The sequence below is a fragment of the Cyprinus carpio genome, chromosome B7, assembly GCF_018340385.1.
Source record: "Cyprinus carpio isolate SPL01 chromosome B7, ASM1834038v1, whole genome shotgun sequence".
In the NCBI taxonomy this organism is placed as follows: domain Eukaryota; kingdom Metazoa; phylum Chordata; class Actinopteri; order Cypriniformes; family Cyprinidae; genus Cyprinus; species Cyprinus carpio.
Genome location: NC_056603.1, coordinates 15,503,571 through 15,519,725, shown reverse-complemented (window position 1 = coordinate 15,519,725; position 16,155 = coordinate 15,503,571). Strand labels below are relative to the sequence as shown.

The following is a 16,155-nucleotide window of genomic DNA, read 5'->3' as shown; positions in this document are numbered from 1 at the left end:
GCCTCACCCTGCTTCATACTATACTACGTTAATAAATCATCCAGCTCATCCATGAACATGATTTCTCCCCGAGTTCTGTCGGATTGCATCAGCTGTGGGCATGAAGACGACAACTCCCATGATTCCACACTCAGTTACGGCATCATCAAACTACGCCTTTGTTTCTTTGTTTGTTTGAATATGCGCCCTCTAGTGGTGAAAAATTACATATTGTGAACACTGAGTTGATTCCTCTTTCGCTTCTTCTCATGTTTGAATAGCGCAGCTGGTTATGTTTTAAATGAATGTAAACAGCTGAGAAAGAAATCGGTTGTGTATCATTATACAGGAGTATATATATGCAGTTGGTTTTAAAGGGACAGCAGCCTATAAATACGTGCTGCTGAATGTCACTAATGTTAATCAAACAGCTATAACAAAGATTTATCTAAATGTAATTCATACAGTGAACACTATGTAGTGTTATTTTACACTTAAGTATTACATTTCTGTACCTAAATACTACTGTTTATTTTATCTATGCTTGTAAATTGTGTATTTCACTTGCCTTTAATCAGCTTTCTCAGACTATAGTTTTTGCTGTGGTATATGAAGAAGTACTTAAAGTGTATGGAAAGCAAAGTTACAATGATATAAAATTAGTGTCATTATTATTATTATTTTTTTTTTTTTTGCTAAAATACTGCTGGTCACTTTCAGAAGTTATAGTGAATCTTTCTTTTCCGAGAAAAATGTGAAACAAATTGGTTATATAATTTTCATTTTTAAATATTTTAAAATATAATTTAAATTGATTTTACATACTTTAAGCAATATCGTATCGCATATCGATTATCGCATTTTTCTTCAATGCACAGCCCTAATGCAGGGTGGATGTTTTACACTATTTTTTTCTTGAAAAGTGACTTGGGTCACTATATCAAACTTACTTACAAACCAAGACATGTCTAGATGAGTGTCATTAGGTTAAATTGTATCTGTGCAGTGTAGAGAGAATTTGGATCAAACAAAGTCCAAATAATCATAACTACGCATGTTTAAACCACTTTAAAAGCAAGCAAAATGAGATCTTGTGGCCAGTTGTTTTGCTTACCCTCTTAAACCCTGTCCCTAACACCACTGATGCATTAAGTGCTTTAGACACGATTCTGTGCTTCTGAAAAATAAGGCTGGTTTCTGTGTTAACATAAGAAAGTGTAGCAGTACACAAGACTGGATTTCGATTTTCATCCACTGCATAATAAAAACCTCTACATCAACAGCCAATTACAAGAATAGCGAAAGCAGTTGTAAAATAACGGCAACACTACATTTAGTCATTTAACAGATGCTTTTATCCAAAGCAACTTACAAAAGAGCCAAAACAAAAGAGCAATAACATGCAAGTGCTCGGACAAGTCTCGGTTCGCCTAATGCAGTAGCCTACTTGAAGACTTGAAGAATAGAGAATGGTGTTGGAGACCTTTTTTATAAAAAAAAAAGAAAAAGAAAGAAAGAAAGAAAGAAAGAAAGAAAGAAAGAAAGGAAAAAAAGAAAGAAAAAGAAAGAAAGAAAGAAAGAAAGAAAGAAAGAAAGAAAGAAAGAAAGAAAGAAAGAAAGAAAGAAAGAAAGAAAGAAAGAAAGAAAGAAAACAAATGACAAAAGACGGTAGAGAACACGTCGAGTTTGGACGACAGTTGATTTATTCGCTAACTTTTCAATGCCAGCCAGTTATTCTCTTTAGTCTAAAGCTAAAACAGAATAATACTGTAAATGGTAAGTGTTTAATTACCGTAGACGTTGTTTCCAGGGTTTTATTAATCGGACCAAACAGAGAGAAGGTGACTAACTGTATAGCTAGACACCCTTCCTTCAAAAAGAAATTGTCCTAGTAACACTTTTGCTCTCTTTGAACAAAACCAACTACAATAATGCTTGACTTTAAATGAAGAATTGCAGCTAGCATTCCATAAGAAAGAGAAATCATTATCCATTTTTACCTTTTCTCGCAGACAGGCTGTTGTTTGCTACCTTGATGTAGTGCGCCGCTCGCGTGCTACAGTTGTGACAATCGCAAAACCAACACAAGCCGCGCGCACTTACCGTAAGGAAGAGAATTCGCGCGCGCTGCGGCGGGAAACTACCGTAAGGAATGTAGCTGACTAAACATTCTCGTCGGCCTCACTGTAAAATTACCGGTTTGTGTCCCAGACAGCATGCATGTCTCGAAAGGGTTTTCTTCCTCATATGAAGCTGAAGGTGCCATATGGACTGTTTTTGCCAATAAAGCAGTCAATATGTGTCAGAGTATGCCTTTGAGATTGATGACACCATGTTCATGAAAGTAAAAAAAAAAAAAAAGGTGTTTCTGTGTGATATTCATAGACAGACACGTTTAGTCACTGCATTGCACACTTTTTTTCAGGTGGAAGCATAAGCAAAAAGTAGGGCAATTATATTTGCTGTAGTTTGAATAGAGAAAACATACAGTATTTATAGCAATATTTCTTCTATGAAAAATAACTAATTTTAAAATGTTGTATAGTAGTCTATGTCTTAAAATTAATTAAAAAAGGAAATAATAACAGAGGTGTAGTTCACTCAAAAATGAATTATTTTATCATATTCCAAACAGACCTGGGGTGAGTAAATATTGACAGAATTTTACATTTTGTTTGTACTATCCCTGCTGGATTTTAGAGCATGCGTTTCTGGTCCAAGGTTCTCTGCCAGTATACATGATTCATGTTAACTCACACTCTGTTTTACCCAAAAGCTATTACAAAAATATGATGATATTGGAATTTTAACTTGTGTTATTGGACACTGGATTCAAAATGTCTGAGTTAATGAGACATAGCCCATTTGACCTCACAGAATGGTCTTCATTATTAAAGAAAAGAAGGCAGACAATTTAAGATGAACTGGTGAACATGCTGTCTTCAGAATAAATCAGAAGCCACTGTTGGGTATCTGTTATTTGTTGTGAGCATCTATTTTATTGTGAAGGTATAAACTGAATCACTTAATCAATTCATGTAATATGATGAAAGGTGCTTTAATCTCTCTCATGAAATCAAATCTAAGATTTTTTTGCCTGAGTGCCTCAGCAGAAGCCATTCATGAATGCAGACTGTAGTGAGCTAAATTAATTTGCAGACTGATCACTTGGAAATTTCTCATTGGCGAATCTATTTTCTGCCCTGTGTAGCATTCAACCTTAAGACAGACATTTATTTATATTTACAAATTCATTTATTAAGTAATAAAAAAGGAGAAAAAAAATCCCTCAGGTTAAAGACATTTTTATTTATGATTTAATTAATTCAAAGTTAATATAGATGCAGACTGGGTATATGCTTTAACTGGTATGGTTGTTTGTGATTACACTTTTTATATATAGTACAATTTCAGTTTCAAAACAGTACAAAATTAGTTTCTGAAGTGAAGATGTAGTGCAAGGCAGGTCCAGAACATATAGACTGCACAATTTAAAGGAACTGTTGGAATACCCACAAATGAAGATCTACAATCTACAAACAATTGTTTCCGACTAAAATACAAGTTTATTCATAATTCAAAATAACGCTTCCTTCAGGAAAAAAAAAAAAAAGTCCACCCTCTGTTGTCCTCTCACAACAAACATACATATTTGTTTAGAACTGTTTTGAGCTGTGTGAATTACTGGATTATAGTCATGCTTTTATCTGGTGTTTGGACTCTCATTCTGACGGCACCCATGAAGAAACAACTCATCTACATCTTGGATTGGAAGGGTGTGTAAATTTTGGGGATTTTTCCAAAAAGCTCTCATTCCACAAAAGAGAAAAAAAAGGATGGAGAAATGTCTAGGCCCAGATAGGCTGGATGACCTGATATAGCTGATGACAGGATATATTGGTTACATTATAAGCCAAAAACCGGACAAAAGCCTCAACATAGAGTCTTTTAAACTCATTCATATATGCATTAATTCTGTATGCAGATAGGAAAGCGAAATACACACTTTGATTTCACAGAAAGGTCAATAAAAAGATACGGCAAAAATCTCTCCCATGGTGTTGAACTAGAGATATGGATTATTTGCATCCTCAGTCAATTCTTGTCATATATGTAATATATTTGTATGTCCAGCAGCCCAGTGCAAGTCCTTATCATAATGCTGAATGCTTGTTCCTCCATCTAAATCGGGTTTAACTCTTACCTCCAAAGTAAACTTCACTATGACCTTGCTCTAAACAGTAAAACACTGTATTTCTTGTTCACAAGACCACAACAGCTAATTAATAACGAAACAAAAACAGGAATTATTTTAATGATAACTCCCGAATGATGAGTGATATGATATGCCTGAACCGGGTTAATGGTTAATCTATTATAGAAAATATAAAATACTATGAAAAGTAATATGACTGTTTGCATTGCATATGACCTCAGTTAAATTCTAGTCATGTAATAGAATGGATTTCCAAAGAGGAAAATACTGAGCCGCTCCCCTGTTATTCTATGCTTCCCATGACACTTTTAATGGATCATGATGATGACTTAAGATGTGAAAGTGAACAGCAGAAAAGAAACATCCTGCCACAGAAGAGGAAAGAAAACCTCAGTTTATACCGGTAACAGCAGTTAGTTAAAGTGCAAAGCATGAATAGATAAGATGTAAAGAGAGCAAGAAATGGCCAGAAAGAACAAACAAATATTTTTAAATGGAGTCATGACTCATACAGATGTGAATAATGAGACTTTAGACAGGATATTTATCAGGCTCTGAGCTTTGGTTTGGTTCCTCTATTTCATATACATTTTTTTTTTAAATAAAAAAGAAATAAAAATAATAATTAAGAAAATATTTGTTTTTAGTTTTTCAGTGCTGGAAAATTTATATAAAAAAAAAAAACATGATAAGAATATGTTAAGATATCCATCATTCATTTTTTAAATTCATGTAGATTAAAAATGTGTACCTTAAACTGATCTTTTCAACCTAGTCTAATGTAAATCATACACCTGAGGGAAAAGAAAAAAAAAATTAATAAAAAAATATTTTTAATAATAAAACTCCTGCTCTTGAGACGTTTGAGGGAAAATTTTGTGAAAAATTATAACTGCAACATGACACTGTGAAACAGGATTATTGCAATCCAAGCAAAACAGAGTGAGTGTAAATCCAGCAGTTTTATAAAGGCTACAGTATAACCCACCTTATTGCATTAACATTTTCACATTTTTAGAATTTATAGATCGAGCAGTATTAAAAGTATTGATCAAAAGTGCATATATATTGTGACTTTCCTGTACTTGTGGACAATTTAATGGGTTCAGTTTAATGTATTTAAGTGCAGTGGTCATAAAAAAAACCAAAGGCATCACCATGGCAACAGAAACTCTTGCTGTGCAGTTGTGAGGAGATGGGATGGCAGAGGGTCTGAAACTACCATCATTTGAAGCCACAACTTAATAACAACAAACCCATAAATGCAGAATTTAATGTAATTTTTTTTCATTTACTGTCATTATAAACCTCATCAAAACACTACATTTCCTGCTAGTCATATGTTCCATCTCTAATGAAGTTCTCAGAACAGCCTATAAATAGATCACTAGCTAATTTTGTGCTGTTGATTTTGGTATCAGAAATAATAGTATTTTACAATGTATGACCAACACATATTAAACACATGATCAAGCCAAAGAAGTCATCTCTTAGCTTTGCTCGTTGTACCTAATGTACCCCACAAAAGCATTATCAATGTCCCCTTTCAGGTATTTGAATGAAAAGATCTTATTTAACCCAGTGTGTGGTCATAATGCATGGTGCTCTTTTCCACAGCAACATTTAAACCATCACAGCAACACTCAAGCAGATAGATATTAAATGGCAAATGTAAAATAATAATAATAATAATAAAGAGATTCCCTTCAAATCTAAGGAATACTGCATAAAAACTGTGAAAGGCTTAAGAGTTTTGTCTTATGGGTTGTTGTGATAAATGTACACAAGGAAGGACAAAATCTTGCTCAGAAAGAGTGTGAGAGAAAATGGTCCACTTCATGTTACAGTCCAGAGGGAAAGTGTACCCCCAGCTGAGATATAAAATTACCTCCTTCCAGTGTGTTGAGACTTTGAGCTTGCAGCAAAGAAGGGAATCTAATTTCCAACACTTGAAAAAACAAATAGGCCTATTACCCCTGCCCTGTTGTTGCACAAACGCAAATGTAGTACCACAGAGATGCATATAAACATATTAACACCTTGACAATGAGTATCGTTTGTCTCAGATGTCACTATCTGCAAGACACAAGACATTAGAAGGATTTACCTAGCTCATTTTCTTTCTAAAAGAAAAATATATTTTTAGGACTACTTCCCAAAAGCATCTGACACAATCTTGCCATTTTGGCTTTTATGTGAACATTTCTTGACAACTAATTGGTCAGTCCTAACAATAATGACGCATCTTGAACAAGATTTCAAAGCGAAATGTCTATGATTATTGTATGATTTTGAATAGGATTGTAATCTAAGGGTTCACTAACAAAATAGCTCCACCAGGTGGACAGTATTGATAATTATTCTTATTTATGAAGACCTGCCTTGGGTGTGAATTTTTCATGTAATCTCAGCCATAACTGTATTATGTACTTGTATTGAACTGACAGTATAGCCATAAATATGATAAAAAAGCTTACAATAAAAAGTCTCCTTAAATTATGTCATAAAACAATTGGACATCTATAGCTAGCTAATTAGCATTATGAAATAATTCATATAAACTAAATTTACAAACCAAAAACTGAATTTAACTGAAAAGATGCTGAATTCATTGCAAGTTTTCAGAACTTTTAAATAGGACCAGGGCATGTGTTGGACAACGGTGGATAATATAAATTAACATTTAAAATTTCTATGTGAAATTTAGGATTTCTGTGGTACCCATACCTAAAGTTCTCAACGTCTTATTAGATTAATAGGGAAATGTATCATTTCTGCCCCACTAAACAGACTAGAAAATAATGACTGTTTATTTAATGATGCATATTTCAAACATCAGAACAAACCAATTCAATCATGTCTGCAAATGTTTAGCACCATATGTTGTTTGAATGAAGAATAATGTTATCATTAAAACTGTTAATATTGTTTTTGTGTATTTATCTTCTTATTTTTCATGATTTTGTGTAAAATAGCATTTTGTTGTCATGGAAATATCAATGACACATTTATTATGATTTGTTAAGTTGCTCAAATGAACAGTTTAAACGCTGATTTTGACTCTGGATGACACTTATCTTCTCTCTCAGGCCTTTAATCTCATTATTTATACCATGTTTTTGTAATATGTAGATTTCATTAAAACTGACCTTGGTTCATAATAACAGTCAGTGCAATTATATGATGTTGTCTGTACTGGCCAAGTACCACACACACACACAAAAAGCTGAAAAAACAAAAGAGAATTAGAGTTTTAATAGCATCAAATGCTAAGGAACATTCTAGGTGATTGGTTTCCTTTACAGGATGTTCTATAACCCAGTGATGGAAATGCTTGCAGTGAATCTTTTATTAGCAGTGAAAAGTGCATACAATGCATCCCAGGACCTGTAGAGGCTGTGACTTCTGACTCTTGGCTTTGACTTCGTAATCTTATGGAACAAAGGCACTGAGGATTTAGATTGTACCAAAGTCTCTTTGGTACAATTGTATTATTTGCTGGAAAATTTAATTAATATTTGCATGGTTTACCTGGTTTTAGAAAAGATATTACCACTTGTTAAACATAAAATTGATATACTCCTTTGTGATGTCAGCTATATCTTTGAATATTCCATGAGTTTTTCTATATATTGGTAATTCAGTTAAAGGTGATTCCAGAGTTTTTCCTTCTGTATTGGGGCCAGCTGAGTTTTGGCTCAGCTCTCTGACATTCTTCAGTTTATTAAATTCCTGCTTTAGATTTGAAAGCACCAGTGCCACGTCTTTGAAATAGGATCCAAACATGATTAAATGAAGTAGGTATAATAAAAATGATATTGGTAAAATAGAAACACAGAAAGCTGTACCTCACACAAGTGTAGCATTCACAAAATTAATTGGTTTCCCCAAATAAATTACATTAATTGCTGTAATATCAAGAAATTGGCTCAATATGTCTCTAAGCACTTTCACACATGCAGGCAGTATCTCGAACAGCAGACACAAAGCATTTTACTGTGCTTTATATTTCTTATGCTTTATTTCAGGAAATATTTAATCTGTATAATAAATCACAAATAAGGCTACAATCTGAAAGGAAGAAGCAGCACAGTATTAAAAATAATTTGGGAATTTTTTAAGCACTAAATAAATGAAAATGTCAAAATTGGGTTACATTACATCTAAATTTCATTCATTGCTGCTCAGTTGTGACATGCATGATTAACAAAAGCAGCAAGTCCCAGCCATAACTGAGCGCAGTTTTTTCAGGTTGAGTACATCCGAAGTCATTTTCCCCATGCTTTAATAGTACACCCTCCTGCTGAAAGTTCAACAATACAGTCAACCAGGCATTCAACTCTGTCATTTCATTTCCTGTAAAAACGGCAGTAACAACAAGTACCTAAGAAAATTTGTTTGATATTTCCAAGAAGATGCAGGTGTTTTGTTAGTTCTTACAATTCTTTTGAAGCAACCTTGCTCTGATGAGTTTGGCAATATCTTAAACACATTTTCAGAAGCGAATGTGCGTCGATAAGCAAATACCTGCTGACCATAAAAACCTTCATTCAATGCTGCTTTGAGTACACTATATGTAGATATTAAATTCAGATATGAAATACCAAACACTCTGGATACGTGCAGTTTCAAAAAGCTTCTCTTGGCCTGTAGTTTAATGAATAAAACAATGTCTGACCCACTCACCAGAGGTCAAGGCTTTCTAAGCTTTTTCCAAATTACTGTGCTTCATAAAACACTCTATCACAGTTCTTCTTGCCTTAATTCCTTTAAATGCCCAAAACCTAATTACATTTCAGGGAAGAGGAGCAAGGTTGATTATTGTACTTAACTGATTAGATTTTACATCAGAAAATGCCAAAGATAAATTATATGCCAAGAGGAGTATATAAAAAATACAATTAAAAAAATAAATAAATAAAACAAAACAATAGGGCGGGATGTGTTGCTGTGGCTTGTCAATTCAGCACCTGTCATAATGAAGAAATTAAGAAATGTCACATGTTGAATTAACTTATAATATAGCAAGAGTTTTCCTGTAACAGTAATACAAAGCAACTGACCGGATGAATGTTTCTGATTCAAAGACTTCTGAAATCATCCAGATGTATTCTCGTCAAGAAAGATCTGGTCATAAGGATGTTTTGCTGTTCTTACAACAGTATAACTGGTCTCTGACTGGTCTTCTTGTCATGTACAGTTACAGTACTGTAAGCAAGTTAAACAAGTACAAAACTCCCATTTAATCACAGCCATGCACAGACAGTTGGGGGGTGCTCAATTGCAAAAAGGTCACCACTCTCTTAATTAATTATAAAAAAAAGTTCCATAATGTTGAAAATATTTTAATTACTTACACTAATTTACACTATAGGGCCTTCATACCAACAAATTAATTAATTCTAAATATATCATTTTAAATAGAGAAATGCTAGAGCAAAGAAATGATACTAAACTAAAACCACCAGTAGGTGACGCCAAGTAAGTGAATCATAGAATGGTTATTTAATGTTACGAATGTTATAAAATTGTTATTAAATGACTGAATCACTCAATTCGTTCAAAAACGCGGAATCGTTCAAGAAGGAAACATGCTTTGTTTGGAACTATTTCCATCGGCAGAATAGAACAAAAACTTTAATATAAGCCTATTATGTTATGAGCACACACACAAATTAACATATCGAGGCTTTTTTGACCATTCCACTGTAACACTTGCAAAAAAGTTCAGTTATCTAGCCAAAAGTTCAGGTGCTTGAGCAACACTTTGGGTCTATCTGTGCGCGTGCACTTAATGTTAATATTCAAAAGGAACAGGGCGCGCACTTCTATCATTCCAGCTGTACACATCTGTATGTGCCTTCTGTGACGTCACGGAACAATTAGAACGTGTCGCCTATGGTAGTATTTAAGGCTTAGAACTTAGCTCATTTTGTTGGTTGAAGTTTCGGAGTAGTATGTTTTTAGAGTGAAAAAGAAAACTGTTATCATGGGATTGTTTTCAAGACTAAAGAAAGCGTTTAAAGTGGAGCATGCACACGAACCCCAACCCTGTGTGCTGCTCAAATACTCCCCCATCAGGGCGGAAAACCATCCTCATCCTCCTGATGAGACGCCTGGTGGTGCTGATGAGATAGGGAGAAAAGAGACAGGGAGACAAGAGAAAAACAACAAAAGGTTTTGGAGATATCGCCTTCTTCACTTTTTCCGCCGAAGTGCTGGAAAATACAACCTGGCTAAGGCTGAGGAAGTGTGCCAGAATGAGGCGGGATCGTATCGGAGACTTAATGATGGTAAAATCACATACGATGATAGAAGTTTTAATTAAAGGGAGATTCTTTAATTAGGGAAACTTTTGTTGTTCTCGTGTACAACTGCCCTTTTTATAAAAAAAATAATAATAATAAAAAAAAAACCCTGGCACACACACTAAAAGGTATTATACTACCTCAATGATAATATAATAACGTTAGTTGTAAAGATAGCTTTACATTGTCTAAATAATTTTTAGTCAGCATTTTTTTTAACTTAAGTTATTTATATTACCCCTGTAGGTCAGACTTCTCTACAGCACGTCCCTATTGTAGAGATCCATGATCACCAAGAACCTCCAGTCTCTGAAGTCCTCCCTGCTATGGAGGCACTGCTGGAGCAGGACGTCCCCCAACAACAGGATGTCAACACTCCAGCTAGTTTGACTGAAGAGGACAAAGTGGAAGAGCTGGACAAGGGTAAATTTACTGCCATAATCCAGTTCTCACTTTCCCAGTGAATGGATTTATTAGGCCTCATTGCCAAACTTGTCAGTAAAAATCTTAATTCAGAAACAAATTTATTTACATTGTTTGGAAATGTTTTCCAAAAGTGCCCTTAAATGAAAAACTACTGTAATTTGAGTATGCAATATTTTATTCCATCCAGTGTCTGAAGTCCTCATCAGAGCTAAGGAACAACTGGAGCAAGACATCCTCCAACCTCAGGATGTCAACACTCCAGTTAGTTCCCCTAAAGATGACAGATCGGAAGAGCTGGACAAGGGTAAGTTTACTGCCATAATCCTAAACATAATACACGCAGATTCTCACATTCCCCGTTTTTCAAAATGCCACTCTAATTTGAGAATGCAATATTTCATTCATGTTATTTATCTTATTTGATTCATATTATTTCCCTCTTTAGATCAGACTTCTCTGCAGGAGACTGAGGAGATTAATGATCTTGGAGAAGCTCGTGGCTCTGAAGTCCTCCCCGCTGCTGAGGACTTCCAAACTCTAGATAGTTCCACTGAAGATGATGAAGCGGAGGAGCCAGACAACAGTACGAATAATAAATATATGAGAATTAGAAAATGTTAGTATAAATTATAGAATGCGTAAAAATTTATTTCATGCTAACTGAATTTGTTTATCTTTTAAATAGGCCACATATTCTGGCAATACGAATTTGGGCCCAAGCTGGGAAGAGGAGGCTACGGCTATGTGCATGCCGGGACTCGCTGCAAGGACGGCCTCAAGGTTTCATTTTTTTGCTTACTCTTTTTTTACTTAGAAAACTTTCCATACTTGTTCGGTATTCATGACTGGAATGATCTCTGTGCACCTGATAATTGTCAATTCCTTGTTTGATTGAACAGGTGGCTGTGAAAATTGCAGAAAAGACTCCAGATATGCCATATATCAGAGTTGTGAGTAGCCTGTGCTTTCTATATTATTGCTTCTCAGTCACTGTTTTCCATTTATAACATCTTATATTCATGTTAATCTGAGAAACAACCTTCATCTGAGCATCATATGTTCTTTCTTTTAGCCTGGCCATCCCAGACGCCTCCCCATGGAGATTGGCCTGACACTCATGGCTAATATGGGCCCCAGTGTTCCACACATAATCAAACTGCTGGACTGGCAGGACGACCCGGATTACTATGTCATGGTCTTGGAGCGGCCCATGCCTAGCATGAACCTGTTTAGTTTTGTGAAGCTCCAACAAAGGCTCGAAGAGGGGATAGCACGACATTTAATGTGGCAGGTCATTCATGCCGCTAACATTTGCTGCGAGCGTGGCATCTTCCATAGAGACATAAAATCAGAAAACCTCCTTGTGAACCCGGACACGTTGGAGGTTAAGTTGATCGACTTCGGTTGTGGCAAGCTCATGAAGGACTCTGCCTACGTGACCTTCAATGGTAAGTTTTATGATTTGCTAGCAGGTCACTGAAACACATCCTGCTGTACATGCTGTAGAAATGGGGTAAATATTAAAATCTCTTCCTTCTAGGTACAAAAATGTTCTGTCCACCGGAGTTCGATGTTGACGGCAGGTACTATGCAAAGACAGCGACAGTTTGGTCATTAGGGATCCTGCTGTTCGTGATGGTGTGCGGGTATTATCCAGACGACAAAGACCTGCAAATGATCAGCAAGAATGAGTGGTCCAAACCCGACCTGTCACAAGGTGAGATCTTCATAAAAGAACAAAGATGGACAATATGAATTATACTTATGAAAGTATACAATTTGAAATCTAATTATAACAAAGTGTAACATATGTTAATAATCTCTCTCATCTTTTTGAACAGAATGCTGCCAGATGATTTGCGATTGTCTGCAGCCAGATCCCCAGCAGAGACTTGTTCTGGAGGAGATGCAGCTCCATGACTGGTTTCCGGTACTAAGATTAGAATCTAATATTTGAAATTTTTTTATTATTAATTATTATATAATCAGTCAAATTAGCTCTAAATGTCATGTATTAAGATTAATAAAACTGATTTATGTTTTTGTTTCAGGTCGTGGAGTAAGACATGGAGAGCAACAAAAAACGACTCCCTGTCATGGCCTCTCTGTTGTTTTCTGTCTTCACTTAGGCCTTGGAGTCTTGTGTCCTGGTAGCGCCTGGCAGCTTAAAGTGGCATTATTTATATTTATAATTTGTGTTAGATATTTGTATTTTTATGAAGATATTTATCCACTGTGTTATATTACCAGAGATCTCTCTATGGAAAGCTGTGAAAACACTAAAAAAAAAATAATAATAATAAATAAATGTCAACAATTCATTCACCACTACGCTCATCATGACACAAACATTCAGTGTAGAGTGTACAGAAATATTCAGAAATGTCAAAATGACATAAATTATGCTCACTTCACTCAAAAACACATCCCATGTTAGCTTGGCAGAATTTTGGATGCTTGAGTTGAATTGTTCTGAAAATGATAAGATTTATAAAGCACATTTAGCCAAAGCTGTGTAGGCTATATCAGTTGACAACACATACATTGTGTTATTAATATAACAACACACATTATGACATTATGATATGAATGCCACTTCAACCACTTTCAGTACAACTTACTTGAGTCTGGTGTGGAATAATATAAAATATGTGAGTAAATACATACATATATAAACACTTTCAAATACCATAAAAGTCATGATGGCGGATCACTGATTTGTTTTCTAACTTGGTCTGATCATCTGCTGTCACCAATTAAAACAGAAAAGCGTAAATGAGGCTTTAAAATGTCCCTTCCTCTAATACCACATATCTTCAAGCAGTTTGGCTGATATGGTTCCCTCGGCATTAGTTGTTAATGAAGTCTTTAGAACTGTGCACATTCTTGTGGTGCATCCAGTGGGTCAAGGTTATGCATGATTAACATGACCCAGTTAACCCCTGCTGGTAGATGTTATAACTACACCATCTGACTACATATACTTTCCAATGAAGGAAACACACAGGAAAGAAAACAGTGACTTTAAAGTCATTTCATGGAGTTTTTAATAATCAGCAAAACATGCAGGAATCACATGATTTCCCCTGTGATTGCAATGAATAAATACAAAAACAAGTTTTAATTTGTTTATCTTCTGTCCAGTAATATAGTGTTAACCTTACAGCATGTAATATATTATGTAATACGCATAGGCAAGCACCATTTTTAATGAATTACTTAAAAAAGGATTAATTCACATTTCATTGAAAAATTCTGATACTGCAGTAGAAGGTCCTCACTGTGTTCCTTGGCAGTCTGAAAGAGAAAAGATACTAAAGATTAAACAAAACACAAAGACATTGCAGGAATACCACAAAACAAAATGAAATCTACAAGCAGCTTGAACCTGACTGTGTCACAAGCAGATCAATCCAAATGTAATTTCAAATACATATAGTATTCTACTGCAGTTTATAGAATATAAGTGCTCTCTAAATAGTAACAACTTTGTAACAATGGCATCTTCAAAGTGGCAATAGCACCACCTACGCTTACTAGGATGCTGTTGGTCATTGCCTTCAAGCTGTTCCAGAGGTCTCGGTGACTTTTGTCTCCTCCTCTAACTCCTCCACACCTGCCTGAGTCATGAGATCGGAGATGTTCTTCTCCAAGTCATCGATTCGCGTACTCATCTCATCAAGTATTAGAATTAAGAGAAAACTCATTTTGAGCAAGCTATCATCACATAGGGAAGCATTTAGGAAGCATGAATTTTCTTCTAATAAATTAAGGTTTCGACTGTGTGCACAAAAACATAGCTAGTGCATTCCACTCAGTTAGGTACTAAATTGATTACACTGATAGAAACGTGCATATGTGGAAGGATATTTCGCCCAATAATCTGGTCTGACATGGTCTGGAACTTATCCTGCATCTGCTGCAGCAAGGTCTGTACCTAAACGAAGAAGGAAAATATTAAACAAACAATCAGATTTAAAACTCTGAAATATTGTGAATGAACACTGCGTCCAACAAGCCTAAATGAAATCCGTCTAGAATCGTGTGGGTTCTTCGTGGGCCTCCCACACAGGAGTAAAAACAGCAGTTTAAGGGCATGCTCCCCGCCCACGCGTGGAAGCGAAACCATAGTAACACGGGAAACCTCTCAGCATCGTATAATCACTCAAGATAGCTAACAGTGAAATAAAGAAATCCTCGTTGTATAACCCTTCTGGAAAAAAAATTCCATCTACATTTTAATGCAATTTAACTATAGATTGATAATGAAAGAATGCATTTGAAACACATGGAACGCACGAGAGTGATCTTTCAATAGAACTTCACGACAGAGCTATTAATGAATGATGTCTTACCGCACTTAACAGCACTTCTCATTATACAGTAATTCACTTTGGCTATTGAAGCGAGCGTGACTGAATACTAGGCGACTGTAAGTGCACGACCCAGTGTTGTATCTCGGTAAAAATCAAATACTCACCACAACAGTCAGGTCCTGAGATGTTTTAGGGTCCTTCTCAGACATATTTTCTTCAAAACCCCCTACGTGCCTTCGCGTGATCAAGAGCCCTGTCGAGGCTGTACAGTACTGTGTGATGTATTCAAGGTGGAAACTGCCCCCGAAGCAGTCGCTGATTTCGTTGTTAAGAGGTTTGCTCAGTGAACTCAAATCAGCAGATCGGCTTTTGCTCTTATGGAGGGGATAATTTTTATGTCCTAAAGGGGGCGCTCGGTGGCTCAGAAAGGCGAGGCCCACGTCTAGCTGACATTTACAACTGTATTCGGTATATTTAATTAATTAAAAAAAATACAAATATAACCATTTTAGGTAATATATAGATTAAAAAGAATTATATGACATTAATGAAATATTAAGTGATAAAAGAGGGGAGGTTTTAAATGACACATATATCTCAAAAATCGGTGCATAAATAGTGATTTGGGATGACAATATAGGTAAAAGAGTTGCATTTTGATAATATTTTATATTGGATTACTAGAATAAATTAGATTTTTGATATTTAACTAAAATACATTAAAATGATTATTAAATTAACCAAGACTTTAAAGTTTCCTTGGCTTTTCAAAAAATTTAGAAGAAAATGTGTTTATGATTATTAGAAGCGTCACTATTTCTCCTTCCTCAATAAATTATAGCATTTTAGTCTTTTTTTTAGGGCTGTCAAATGATTAATCACGATAAATCACATCCAAAATAAAAGTTTT

The 16,155-nt window shown here is 35.2% G+C and overlaps 3 protein-coding genes across 6 annotated transcripts in view; 1 reads left to right on the top strand and 2 right to left on the bottom strand.

Moving 5' to 3' along the window:
• The window catches only part of LOC109113481 (tumor protein p53-inducible protein 11-like), a 37,756-nt gene extending 35,653 nt beyond the window's left edge, over positions 1–2,103 (bottom strand). For 2 of the 3 annotated variants that reach the window (XM_042727504.1, XM_042727501.1), the window contains exon 1: positions 1,980–2,103. The gene's annotated coding sequence lies outside the window, so the exon portion shown is untranslated. Of the gene's footprint in view, positions 1–1,771; positions 1,924–1,979 lie in introns of those variants that run through there. The other variant, XM_042727502.1, reaches the window with a different exon arrangement.
• Positions 2,104–10,145: 8,042 nt separating this feature from the next.
• Positions 10,146–13,340, top strand: LOC109066972 (serine/threonine-protein kinase pim-2-like). The gene is made up of 10 exons (XM_042726873.1): positions 10,146–10,488; positions 10,750–10,926; positions 11,117–11,233; positions 11,375–11,512; positions 11,615–11,709; positions 11,829–11,879; positions 12,002–12,377; positions 12,470–12,646; positions 12,771–12,859; positions 12,981–13,340. Exons 1-10 carry the CDS (start codon positions 10,185–10,187, stop codon positions 12,990–12,992), a joined length of 1,536 nt encoding a protein of 511 aa, XP_042582807.1. The 5' UTR covers positions 10,146–10,184; the 3' UTR covers positions 12,993–13,340.
• A 619-nt stretch (positions 13,341–13,959) lies between these two features.
• LOC109066971 (heat shock factor-binding protein 1-like) lies at positions 13,960–15,594 on the bottom strand. 2 transcript variants are annotated; one of them, XM_019083985.2, is made up of 4 exons: positions 15,410–15,594; positions 14,800–14,866; positions 14,461–14,611; positions 13,960–14,226 (listed from the first exon to the last, which is right to left on the bottom strand). In XM_019083985.2, exons 1-3 carry the CDS (start codon positions 15,452–15,454, stop codon positions 14,490–14,492), a joined length of 234 nt encoding a protein of 77 aa, XP_018939530.1. In that variant the 5' UTR covers positions 15,455–15,594; the 3' UTR covers positions 13,960–14,226; positions 14,461–14,489. The 2 variants fall into 2 exon arrangements, with proteins under 2 accessions (XP_018939530.1, XP_018939529.1); XM_019083984.2 differs by having other exon boundaries at positions 14,467–14,611; positions 15,410–15,591.
• Between the last annotated feature and the right edge of the window lie 561 nt (positions 15,595–16,155).